The sequence below is a fragment of the Apiospora marii genome (assembly GCF_038362585.1).
Source record: "Apiospora marii strain CBS 49790 chromosome Unknown utg000007l_segment0_segment0, whole genome shotgun sequence".
Lineage (NCBI taxonomy): Eukaryota > Fungi > Ascomycota > Sordariomycetes > Amphisphaeriales > Apiosporaceae > Apiospora > Apiospora marii.
Window position 1 is genome coordinate 2,690,815 of NW_027117379.1, and position 13,112 is coordinate 2,703,926.

At 54.8% G+C, this 13,112-nt stretch overlaps 3 protein-coding genes across 3 annotated transcripts; 2 read left to right on the top strand and 1 right to left on the bottom strand.

The window, feature by feature from the left end:
• Nucleotides 1-1,501: 1,501 nt before the first annotated feature.
• On the top strand, nt 1,502-3,232 carry PG985_011249 (uncharacterized protein; the record flags this gene model as incomplete). Its single annotated transcript, XM_066831016.1, has 1 exon — nt 1,502-3,232. One exon carries the CDS (start codon nt 1,502-1,504, stop codon nt 3,230-3,232), a length of 1,731 nt encoding a protein of 576 aa, XP_066681698.1.
• Nucleotides 3,233-6,152: 2,920 nt separating this feature from the next.
• Nucleotides 6,153-8,049, bottom strand: PG985_011250 (uncharacterized protein; the record flags this gene model as incomplete). The annotated part of the gene is made up of 3 exons (XM_066831017.1): nt 6,153-7,537; nt 7,606-7,719; nt 7,941-8,049. The coding sequence occupies 3 exons, from the start codon at nt 8,047-8,049 to the stop codon at nt 6,153-6,155; spliced, it is 1,608 nt and encodes a 535-aa protein (XP_066681699.1).
• Nucleotides 8,050-11,476: 3,427 nt separating this feature from the next.
• On the top strand, nt 11,477-12,021 carry PG985_011251 (LSM domain-containing protein; the record flags this gene model as incomplete). Its single annotated transcript, XM_066831018.1, has 2 exons — nt 11,477-11,783; nt 11,891-12,021. 2 exons carry the CDS (start codon nt 11,477-11,479, stop codon nt 12,019-12,021), a joined length of 438 nt encoding a protein of 145 aa, XP_066681700.1.
• Nucleotides 12,022-13,112: the final 1,091 nt, after the last annotated feature.

The window sequence follows — 13,112 nt, forward strand, 5'->3', positions numbered from 1 at the left end:
GGCACCTGTCTGCCGAAATGGCCCCTTTCAGCTGTCAACCTGCTTCCTCTTCAACCAACCACCATGCTCACAATAGAGCCGGTCGCCGGTACGCCATAAGTTTGGAGCTGAGGGCGAGGGTTTTATGGAGGTCAGTATGTAGCTAAGGTTGCAGTATATTGATCTCAAAACTTCCCGGCTCCAGTCCACCATTGGCAAGCGACAAACTTGGGGTAGGGCAATTAAGCAACGTGGCGGATGCCCGGTTGCCTGAAGTAGCATCAAGGTATTTCTCGGCGCGTAGCTTGGGCACAGAAGTACATTCAGGATACCCTCCAGCAGGGCCCAAAGTGGATGCGAGGGTGTGCAGATGGACGTGTTACTGTGCCGCATGTTCCCAATTTGGTGAGGAACAGCTGCGTTCAGCGGGAGCCGGGAAGGGGAAAAGTACTGGGTTCTGCTGGGTTCTGCTGCTGGGGAGGGCCCGCGAGGAGAGTGACTGGGGAGCTGGGTGAGGAGGGGACCCTGTTTTCCCGCCTGGAGGTCCCAGATGTCAAAGCAATCCACTTTTGATTGAATATGTACATGATGTACGGACAGCAGATCAGTCAATATTACCAACCCTACCGCTAGCTAGTACCTGATCTCACTCACACCCCAAGCCTGACATCCTGACCTGCTCGGTACCTTGCTTTTAGTAGGTCGAAATTCATGGATGGATGCTACGCGTGGGTCATTGATCTATGAGCCAACTCCCCCGTCCTTCTGCTGCTACAGCTACAGGCAAGATTCAAGATTCATTGATCTCTTTTTTTTCTCTCCCCCTCTCTTCCGCTGCTACCCAACTCGCCCAAGCTACTACTGTATTCCAGGTAGCCCGCTGCGCTAGCTAGACAAGCGGACGAGACTACGAGACTACCTGCTGCATTGAATCACCGACACTGAATCATACCAATCACAATCAACCTTCCGATACTTCCATAGCCGAGAGACGCCAATTCCCTCCCAGCTGTGCCCTCCTCGTCTAATATACTTGACCCGACCTGGTCGCATGTCACAGGTTGACAGCACCCTACCCGATCTTCGCTGCAGCTTCCATCGCCGAGTTACACCACCCAGCTTTGCCGATACTCCTGGTTCCTGGCAGCAGAGACGGCTATTCCCGTACTACCCTGGGTACTGGCACATGAAAGAAAGCGCACAGCGAGCCTGACGCAACGCAACGCACCCGCACAACCCATCCATCCTCCGTCACTCGTGCCAACAAAATCACCTGTCAAGGCGCGCCTGCCCTCCCGAAACTCTAACCCTTCCAAGTCCTACCCGGCCTTGGTTCGTACAAAGAGCTCGGAACCTCACAGTCCTTCCTGCCTCGATTATCCTTCCCGTACCGCGGGAAATCTAGGAACAGGAAACTATCAACAACACCTCGCCATATAATCAACTGCCTGGGGGTCCGCTGTTTTTTCTTCAGTTTTGTGCGGCGAATCCTTCGTCGCAACTGCCACAAATGACGCTCACAATGGCGAGGTTACCACTGGACTCCTTCCTGCCATCGGGCGCCATATCCGACCCCAATGAATATCCTCTGTCATATGCGAAACAGGCCAGCGGTGTCTCGCCATACTCGGTTATCTCGCCATTGGCATTGCCGCGTTCCCTTAGCCAGGCATCGTACTTTGACGAATCCCACCAGCTTGTATCCCAAGCCCACCATCGCTCGCTCCTAACGGCAACTAACGGCGCTGGTGGCGTCCCCTCGCAATTACCTACTTCCCACCCCCAGCAACGCCAGCCACGGCCATCCGATCAACAACCTCGCCAAAACTATCCCCAGCATCATCAAGAGCGTTATCTCTCTCCCCACCGTAGCTCCTCCGGCACCCAAGACAGGAGTGCTATGAGCCCAACCCGGAGCCAGATTTCCGGAACTGGCTCTGGACTTGTCTCGCCATCGCTTACTCCCTTCGACGGCCTCTCGTCTCCGGAACATATAGCACTACAGCTACGTCGCGTCACCCTACAGAACCGGAGGTTGCTGGAAAACTGGGAGGCTGAGCGCGCACACCTCGAAGCCAACCGCGGGCGGGCAGAGGAAATCTATAAGGAAGAGCGTGCCATCATGGACGAAGAGAGGTTAGTCTGGGCCGAGGCGGAGGCGCAGTATAAAAACAGAGTCTGGCAACTAGAACAAGAAAACCAAGAACTTCGAAATCGATTGGACCAACAGGGTACGGGCCGAAGCGAGCCAGTGCCAGACATCAGGGGTGGAGGTTCTGAGTCTTCAGAAATGATGGGCAGCCCTTCAAGTGGCGAGAACCCAGCAGTCAAATTCCAGTCATTCTCGCCGGCAGTCTCTCCGGGTTCCGTTCCTTCGGGTCGCACCATGCCTGCTTCCGACCCTTTCGTGCCTCTGGATCCCCGTTTGCAGAGCATGTCCCCGCCAAACGGATCTGGTGGTTCGGGGACCCCTAGCCAGGAGCATATTCCCTCCATCGACGTCCAGGAGATTCACCCACAACTGGAAGGCATTCCCCTGAAGATGCCGGCCGTCAAGAAGGCCACTTTCACCGACGGAAGCAGTTCCAGGAAGGAGTCGCCGACGGATTCCAACTCGGATTCGCCAGCTGGCGGCAAGTCCAAGACGTCACCAGCCGAGGTTACCCAGAAGACTTTGCGGGCACCGGAGCAGGCACGTCTCACCATGCACGCTGGCCACACCCCGAACCACTCCATCTCTCTTCTTTCAACAGCTGCGTCTACCATAGTTCCCAACACTGCCGATAGCTCCGGTGCTGCTACCCCGGTGCAAGAATCTTCCGGAGCCGCGCATCCCGAGTTCCCCAGCGCCACTCAACCATCTACAAACGACATCCGCCAGAACGGGTACGACCTAGATGAGGAGGAGGAGGAGGACCGCCAACTTTTCGAGCCCAGTGACGATGACCGCCCACTGGCCGGGCCCTTGATGCTTAGGAACATGCCAGCTAAGGACGAGATCTTCCTCCAGCGTCTCGAGGACAAACTGAATGACTCGATAAACTCCAATGACGCAACCCCGACTGTCCTTAAAGGGAACATGGGGGAACCTGAAGGACCAGCTCAGCGCGAACAGTCCGAGAACGTACCAGCGGAAGGAGGCAGTGACTCAAACACTTTGGGCGATGACGAACCCTCAGATATCCCCCTGAAGCTGAAAAGCACTCGAAACTTCGGCGCCCCACTCGGCTCAATTGGCAACACTGGGTTCTAAGGTGCTGCTTGCATTTCTCGGTACACCGCACATCAACCAGTCCAGCCTTTTAGCTCAGCTGGTCGGGCTTTCGATTGGCGACAATACGCACAACGATACCCTCTTTATGAGTTTCGGCACACTCATCTCCCTCTTGCACATACAACTTAGCGTACAAATCCACGGCTCGGGCATACCTTTGTCAGGGCCGTTATTTCTTTTGTCTCACATGATTGGCTCTATTGAATCCGGATGCCGGAGAGCCTGGCGGGAGTTGCAACCTTTGACATGATTTATCAGGCGACGAATGGCATTGTTTCACAATGAGTTCAGTTGAATACCCCCTTTTGATACCTTTTGCCCCTTTTTGGCCCCTCGATGATGGCCTACTACGGTGTTTGGATTTCGGCTTGACGAGCATGGCATGGTCTGGCGTGGCGCACACTATTAGACGAACAAGACATTTTTATCCCTCTCTCGCGTGGAGATAGTGGTGCTATACTAGCATTCGGCAGCTACACTGTTTCCCTTCTCTCTTTTCTCGACCTTTTTTTTCTCTCTGTTTACCAAAGGTACATAAACCTTAGCATGGGACGAGCACACTGGGAGGCAACGATAGCCGGACCGGGTTCAGCATGGAAAGGGCATTGTCGGATTACCCGAGAAAAGAACGGGAGATATTCGTTTCCGAGACCTTTTGAGTGATTGGGGCTACAGCGATTTATTCTGTTGGGATGTGGAGAGACAGAGCTTCTGGGGACGATTTGGGCTCTCGGTGCGCGGATGAACGTTACAGAAATCGTTACACTATACCCCATGATATCGATACAACTTGTGGCACTGTCACAAATTTACCTTCACCTTTTTTGATCTTCAGTGTCGTGATATAACCACAGGCATAAAGTGATGGCATGGGCCTTGGCTATCTGATCTGGCCTACAGTCTATTCTCGATCGGCTTCCTCGTCTTACAGGTTACGATATTGTGGTAGGTACGGGGAAGCTTTCTTGAGGGTTTATGCATGCTTACTCATCCCATGTGAAAAGCCAGTTGCAAGTGAGAGGGCTCGCATTCCCAAGATAGCTAACGAATGAGGGAGCTGGGATGGCGGAGCGGACTCTCACCAATGACAACGCCCACTTGCCTGTCCGGCGCCTCCGGCGGCAGCAGTGGAAGCAGTCAGCTTATATTGTTTTGGCTCCCATGATATGTCATTGCTTCCACTAACACTACTTTGCACGGGGGCTGGAATTGATGGATAACGTACATTGAACGTAGGCTGGGAAAGCTCCGCCGCTGGCAGAATGGTAATTGATGGAGCTTACTTACGTTCAAATGAGGACAGGAAAGGATATACTTAGAGAATGAGATGGAGACTGAGAATGGGGGAAGAAAATAAGGCTTGTGTTAGCAATCGTGCGTCTGAGAACGTCAAGGCCACGGACGGTCGTGGACGTTTCCGGAACCGTGACAGCATCGTTGGCAAGCATTCTCATAGATCAATCAATCAGATTCGGTATGCATTTGTGCATACTTTTAATAGGGGCATTCGGAGGGGATGCCGGGGGTACGTCGGCCATCGGCTGGGAAATCGAAGTGAATAGCCCACGAGCTTATGTCTCGATCTCGACTCTGGTTTTGGTCCCGTTCCCAATATCACCCGCGGAGGGGAACTACACGATGCTTCTTGCTGGAGCGGGGAACATTCGAGTCTCCGATAAGTGCCATGAGGCTGGAAGCACCCGGGACAGAGAAACTTGGTCATGACCCAACCGGAAGCAGAACGGACCATTCAAGTGCTCTTTATAGATCGACAGGTGCTCGTCCAAGTGTTCCAAGAGCTGCTTCAGGGCAATCTCCAAACATCTGCGGGTCGGGTCGAGTACCCAACTGTTGTAGATGTGGAAACAGTTTCTTGCAACTCCAACGGTTGAAACTGGTCGCCTTGTCAGTATGCGTTGCCTTGCAGGCACGAACGACTGCAAAGCTCTACAGGCGACCGAGCCGGCCGATCGAGATCAGTGCCGCTGTCATGTCATGCCAATAGCCGCTTCGAACGGAAAGGGCTCCCAGAGTTCGAGCTTTCAGAAGAGCTTCTGGGGCCGACAAAAATTGATCCACGTCCAAACCCCAAGAAGGCCACGATGATACCGGAAATCCTGGAGGTTTGGGAACCAATTCCCGAGGAGGCGCATAACGAATACTGTTACAGCTCATACCAAGACGGGCGTCAAGGTCATCGAACAAGCCACGACAGCACAGGAAAGACCACATTACCTACAACGACCGATCAAACCCGAGCAAGGGGTCTATTCCCGAATATCAAGAAGTCATAGAACAGCCCGACAAGCCTCCATCGCAACGGGCCAGAACGATCGATGAGCAACCGACATGGCGTTGTTGTGCAGTCCACTCCGTGTTCACTCCGTGTTGTCCACGGGCAGGGCTATCTATGCTGGCCAACAGTACCTACAATGATTCATTCAATCTGCTCTCGTCGTGCGCCGATTCCACATCACTGATCCGTAGAGCTTTGGAATCGTATGCGCATATATAGGGAGAAATGCATATCATGTCAGGTCCAAGCACCACGAGACAACTTGCCACGGAATACGTGGCTATGTGATGTTGGGAACGGTTGACATTAGGATATACCTCACAAATCGACAACATGCTCATGGGAGAAGGCCTCGAACCTCAACAATGAAAATATACTCGAATCATCGCTGTCAGGGCGCATCCCCTTGCTCATAGCTGACATTTTGCTCATGGCGAACTATGTACACACATCATTCTCTTCCTGGCTGCTAAATTGAACACAACAGAATATCGACGTAATTATACTCGGTTATCCCACCCAGTGTCACTAGCACTCAATGTTTTACTTGGGCAACGGGTGCTCCAACGAACGTCGAAGCTCCAACAAGCCGCGCGGCCCCGACTAGGAGCCGTGCGGGACGCCACGAGATGCCGCGACGGCTTCGGCAGCTGCTGAAGCGGCAGATGCCATATGGCTAAGCATCACGTGTTCCCTGGGCCTTGCAGCCTGCGAGGGTGGCAGTGCTGTCTCCGTCTCTACCGTCGGCATCGGCGATGTCGTGTCCCGGGGGTCAATATCGATATCCATAGACAGGAGACGCGGATCCCTAGGGCCTTTCCTCCATATGTCGTCAACATGGCGACCTATAGCAATGCGATTCGCTTTCAGGCCAGCCTCTTCGCCATGCTCTGTAGAAGGACGAGAGGTCTCATGTGTGTGGTTGTGATTGGCGAGTGAAGGAGCCGAATCTCTCCGGCCTTCGTCGCCTTGCTCGATGCCATTACTATGTTCCCCCTTGAGCCGTGCAACCTCGTCGTCAGTTATGCCCTTCCACACGCACCTTGCATGCTTCTTGGTGCAGCCCTGGCAGGCTGTCTGGTTCTTGAGGCATGGTGTCTTCAGGCGTCGGCATCGATCACAAGGCGGGTTGATGGGATCCCCGCGTCCGAGCTTGTCTATTCTGGCTGTAACAAGCGCTCTGTGTTCCTCATCCACATCGCGCGTAAGTGGTTCCGAGTGATAGCCAGGAGACGGCCGGCTACTACTCATAGGCGGAGGTTGCGGTGCAGAGATTCGAGGTGTGGACGAAGCAGTGGCCAAAGTTCCCGGCGTAGGTGGTACAGAGCCAACAGACGATACCCGGTGGTTGTTCAATGGGTTGCTGATGTTGTTCGACTGGATGGGGGCCATGGCCAGGTATTGTTGCAGCAGGTCCGCGTTGAGATCATAACCCGGTGCCGGTGCGGCGGATGCGCGCGCTATGTGGTTCACCGCCTGGAATCCCGTAGCCGAGGTTTGCGGCGAGCGCCTCCCGTTGATGGCGGCCTTGCGTCCACTCAATTGGTAGTTGAGTTGCCGAGCCCTGCGGGCGACCTCGTCGGCTTTTCTGGTCAGCATTTGCAGGCGCTGCTCCAAGATCTCGAGGGTGGCGAATTCCGCATTCTCATCCTCCTCGAGGGGCTGGGCAGGCACCATCCTGAACCTGTCCAAAGCACCCGACACTATCAGACGCCAGTCATCCTCGGATATTTCGACAGCAACCCCCTTGAGACGGAACTGGCAGGCCCGGGGCCCTGCGTGCGTCGGCGTCAAAACGAACTCCGAGGGGTTTGACTTGGCGAACTCGACTATATCCAGCCACGTGACAGGGTCCGGGGTAAATGCCGTTTGAGGGGGACTGGTGGTGATTGTTCCTTCGAATACGCCTTCCATTGCCTTGAGCAAGCGTGGCCCGGTGAGCTTGGCCCCCAGGTTGGATGCGAGACTCTCATGCCGATTGAGCACACCTGAGCAAAGGGTCAATAATGCCATCAAAGAGAGAATGAGCGAGACCCGCGAGAGCAGCGCCACGAACCTTCGTATTCACTTATGAGGGTCAAGACATCGGAAAAGGTGTCTCCATCGCCATGGATCAGCTTGAGGCGCGTAGCATTGGCCCTCGAGATGTAGCTGATTTGCGCCGCATTGCCTGTGAACAAGTTAAGTCAGCATGAGCGAGTGGAGGTTGCGGTTGCAGGCGGATTAGTGACACGCCGTGGCTGCCGGGACAGGCCAATTGAATTAAGCGCGCACACGGGGTCGTCATTAAAGACTCGTGATGGCGGGGTTTTAGTCAGGCGGGCAGGCACCATGCGCAGGTCGGCGGGCGCGCGCGCACGCACACACAGACACACATACACACGGACGTACCTAGCTGAGGCGGCGGAGGTTGTGGGATGCGGTCGGAGTGGGCACCTTGGCCAGCGTCATCATCATTGCGTTTCCTCTTGTGCGGCTCGGAGTCGGAATTGGGCGCCATGGAGGGTGGGCAAACGGCAAGCCAAGTAAGCGGCAGTGACTTGCTTGTGCCCGGGGACGTAATGCGACGAGGGTTGGCCGCCAACAGCAGGCCAGCAAGCGCACGAAGGTTTCAGGGCGCAGGGCGGGAATTTCAGGAAGCCGATTAGCTGCTCCGAGATTTGGCAGATGAGGCCGGATGTACGGTTGGCGAGCCGAGTGGAGAGAGAGCCCGACGGAGCGCCGATCGATCTGGACAGCGAGTGTAACGGGTGGAAAAGGTCGGGGCTCCTTGCTGCTGCTGTATGGCTACCTCGAGACTTGGGGATTTGGCGACGAGTACAAGATATTGGGCGATCGATCAGGTAGGTTCGGTATCAGGCTCCTGAGGAAGGATGCATCCGGGGAAGACTGGACGGGACTGGGGTGTGGGTGAAGAAGAGTGGAAATATCACTTAAGAAGTAGCCGCTCGCTGGCAACCGAACAGAACAAAAACAGACAGGCAACCTTGAAAGAGGACTTGGAGAAGTTAAACGAAGGACGGCGCGTTCTTGCCGCCACACTAAAAGTGATTCGAGGTGGGTTGGAAGAGCAGGCGCTGGTAGGGGGTGGGCAAATGTCGCGGTACCTGGCTGCATCTAATAAATGGAGGAACTGACTTGCCTGCCATTTGCCTTCTTTCTTGCTGGGTTCCCAAGTTCCTCGCTCGATCTGTCAGGTCCAAAGCAGGTCGGTCGGCTGCTGTTGGATTTGACGGATGTACATTACATGCACCTCAAAATTGAGCGGGTTGCAAAGTCCACTGGCCGGCTCTAGTGGCAGCTTCTGGTGTCAGCGTCTGCCTGTCACTGGAGCAGGCCCAAGCTCCTCCCCTTCTCCATGTACATACCCACTTACCCTACTTACCTACTTATACCAGTTGAGCTACTTAATGTTGTCTACATTTCACGTCCATGGAAGACGTTATTGTATCTTTCTTCACAGGCATGGCACTTTGGTGTTCATGTGGAAAGCACCGGATTCTGGAGCCAACAAGTCTTGCATCTCACAAGCCGCCTAGCTACCCGCGGTGAGTCAAGAATCCGGCATCCCAACATTATCGAGACAGCCTGGAGAAGGGAGGGGCATGGGTGTCGGGGCTGGGGTACGCAGGAGCAGGAAGAACAAAGGAAGGCCAGAGAGGTCAGTCACCCTGAAAAGGGGTCACGTCAGATCCCGTCCTGAGCTGGCCTGGTCGTACAACATAAGAAGAAATCACCGATCAAGGCATGAGCTGGAGGGCTTGGGGCTTGCAAAAGACCGCCATTCCACTACTGGACCAGGGTTGGCATCCATGCCCGGTCCGTCCTCTTCTAGTACACAAGTATATATCGCGATCCTCGTGGAAATCAGCCATGTGCGTGTCCGTGTGTGTGTGTGTGTGTGTGTGTGTGTGTGTGCGTGTATGCATGTAGTGACTGATGTAGAATTCGGAGCCATCATATGATGATGGGAATGCTACCGTATCCCACCTACTCGTGCCCGATATCATCGAGCGTAGCGGAAATTGTCGCCAACCCCCACTCGAGGGGGAGCGGAGATGGCTCCTGGGTAATCTTCTCCATCTTCTCTCTCCTTGCTCCGCTCCCTGCTTACACTGGACGGCGGCGCTTACTTGTTGTTGTCTTTACTGCTTGGGCTGACCGAGCCCCACGAGAGGAAGGCCTGGAGGCTCCTCCCAAGAACCGGGTCGCGGCAACCCAGCTTTGCAAGCATGTCAACCTCCCTGTGTACTTTTCGAGACTCTGCCCGTCATTGTCTTGTTGAACTCACTTTCCTGGCCCATGTATGGTGGAGAGACGTGCCGTGCTGCTGGATCCCTGGCAAGTTGGACCTGGGAAGAGCAAATCGGATGGCGCCAACAATCTCCGGTTGGCAGATCAGATCGAAGAGAACATCAGGTCAGTACTAAGTAGTATCCTCTGTGCGTCTCTGTCTGGGATAGATCCAGGTAAGCGAGGGGCGAGACGAGGAGGGGCTTGCTGCCGTTGGTGTGGGCAGCAAGCCGATGATCGAGGTTCAGATACAACCAATTTCCGAGGGGTTCGAGGAATTTTGATTGGGCACCGGACCGCGGTCCGGACCGGTATGGCGCATCATAGTTGGCTGGCACGGATCCTCTAGAAGCTAGAAGCTGCCTACTTCCCGGCAGTCCCAGCCATACAGAAAACCCATGGCTTGCTTTGCCGCCTATCACCCACTGCAGACCGCACCAAACGAGACAGCTGCATTAGGGACGCACACACACGCATCCATGGCGCTATCACAACGGATGCATACCCGTCGCATACGAAATGGTACGGTTACACGCCCTGCACATCTACAGTTTCCCGATTCAACATGGAGGGCCATCTGGTTACATATATTAGACGGACGGGGATGCAGTGGGCAGCTGGGGGCTCCCCATATCGGTCATATTAATGCCGGGAATAAGAAAACTATTCTGGTGACCAATGGATCATGTTTTTCTTGATTATGTACGTGTTTCGCTTACACACCCCAGAAGGGCAGACCGCAGCAACCAACCGTCAATTGGGCTGGGGTCTCTAGCGACCTGTTAAATGAGTCTTCTCGAGGTTCTCAGCCTCGCGTGGTAAACTGCTGCGGCGGGGGACGACGGCCCAACTGCCCAGCCTAGCTACGCTGGGAAGCGACCAGTCGAGCTGAGCGAGCTCCGAGCAACACCAAAATATCCGACAAGCTGGCGTGCCGACTGCAAAAAAGCCAGACAGCAACGTGATCGCTGTGAAAGCCAACCCGTAGACGATATAAAAGCCGTATGACTCTCCCATAAATCCCGAATCAATTCGATTCTTGAGAACTATCGTCGCAGTACGCGCCACCGGACGAGACGACGAGCGCGCAGTCATCTCGATCGCCTTCTGCATTCCGACCAAGACCGCCTCCCCCCACCATCCATCCGCAATTCATCTCTAGCTGCTAGCCCTTCCTGCACGGCGTTCAATTCGTTATCCCGCTTGCAACTGCTTGCACCAACAACAAATCTGCCTGCATCGACCGGTCCAAACGTCATCATTACCGTCACGTTCCATTTCCTCCCCGAAACGAGAACCCCCAAAATACCAAGCAGTACCCGCCGGCCGCCACCCGGAAAAATATCCCTGTCGCGAAATCCCACCTTCGCTTGGGAGAGGAGAGGAAACGAGAGGCCCAAGCCAGCCAACCACACCACGCATACGCAACACCACCACATCCTGTGGCAGCGCGCCAACCCGTCCGAGAAGCTGGGGTCCCCCTTTTCTGCCTGGGCAGCTTGATTTCTACGTGTCACAGACGCAAGACGCAGACGCAACACACGTCTCCCGAACATAACCTCTTACCCGCAAACGCACGAACCCCATACACACACACACACACACACACACACCACACACACACACCACACACCATGGCCGATGTACCCCACCAGCGCGGCGGTCGTGGCGGCGGAGGCTACCGCGGCCGAGGAGGGGGCGGTGGACGTGGTGGACGTGGCGGCGGGCACGGGGCGGGTGGCCGCGGAGGCCACGGCGGCGGTGCTGAGGGCGGCCAGGAGCGCGAGCGTCCCAAGAAGGAGAACATCCTCGACCTTAGCAAGTACATGGACAAGCGCATCACCGTCAAGTTCAACGGCGGCCGCGAGTGCACCGGAACGCTCAAGGGATACGATGCCTTGATGAACCTGGTGCTCGACGAAGTGCAAGAGGTTGTTCGAGGTGGGTGAACTCCGTCTTCCCGATTCCCACTTCCCCTTACCTACCTTGCTTGGCAGCAGCAAGCAACATTCTTTCTTCCAAAGGCTAACATACTTCTTCTCTCACAGATGACGAGGGCAATGAGAGCAGTCGCCCGCTTGGTCTCGTCGTTGCGCGAGGTACGCTACTTGTGGTTATCAGCCCGGTGGATGGAAGCGAGGAGATCGAGAACCCCTTTGCTCAGCCTGAAGAGGCCTGAGATCGCGGATCAAGCTACATTGGGCCATAAAACTCTGTCAATGAGCCACTCCTTACACGGCTTAATTTAAGGCCTCTGGCTATGCGAGACCTGCCCCCGGCCCCCAAGGCGCGGTCATGCAGCAGGTCAGATGAAAGTACGGCCGTCACGAGGCCCTGGCCCCCAAGACTCATGGCTGGCTGATGGTGGCGATGAGGTTAGGTTTTTTACCGTCTTCGGAAAAGGGGCGGAAAGTATGACTCGGATAGATACCCAATTTTCTAAATCGGAATGCAAGGAGAAAAGGCATAGGTGTTGAGCTTGCCAGGCAGAGTTGTTACGAAAACATACGATCTACAGATAAGGTATAAAAGAAAACAGCCATACTCAACATCAAATGGTCAGTCGCGCCCCTTTGTGTGCCTCGTCGCATGTGCCAGGCCCAGTCTCTCCGCCCCCCAAGTCCCCTATCAGCATTTGAAGTGCATGTCAATGACTTACAGGGGATGGCAAGAGAGTAGTTCCCTGGAGTGACATACGGAACAGATCAATTGGATCGTGATTGCTATTCGTGACCAGATCTTACGGCATCCAAGTAGAGTCAGCGATGAGAAGCCGAGAAGGTACGGACCTATACCACGTACCATTAGGTTGCGCGAGAATCCCACGAGCGGCCTCGTTGCAGCGCGGATGTAGCCCAGCCTTCAAGTGCTCGATTTGAAAAGGAAACATTGGCAAACTCCCCAAAGGCAGCGACGCGAATCGGACATATCGAAACTAGGGGAGCTCATTTGCTCCCGTAGACGTCTTCGGAGTCTTCGGAGAGGTGAAAAGATATGCAAAACTGCCACCTTCCCAGTGTTTAATATCAGCTACAACTTTGCTCATGGCCCTCCTTTGGCACAGCATGCCACTCGAAGCAGAAAGTCAGGGCTTCGAAGAAGTGATGGACTTGGGTACACCATCCAAAGCTGCCTCACACCAGCCAAGCAATTTCATGACGAGCTACCACTTCAGTATGCATAAGGGTTTACGCAACAGCTGGTATTCTCAGTAGCTTAAGCCCCAATGGTAGCTGTTAACTATATCCAAGCCAACGGCCATTAAGCACA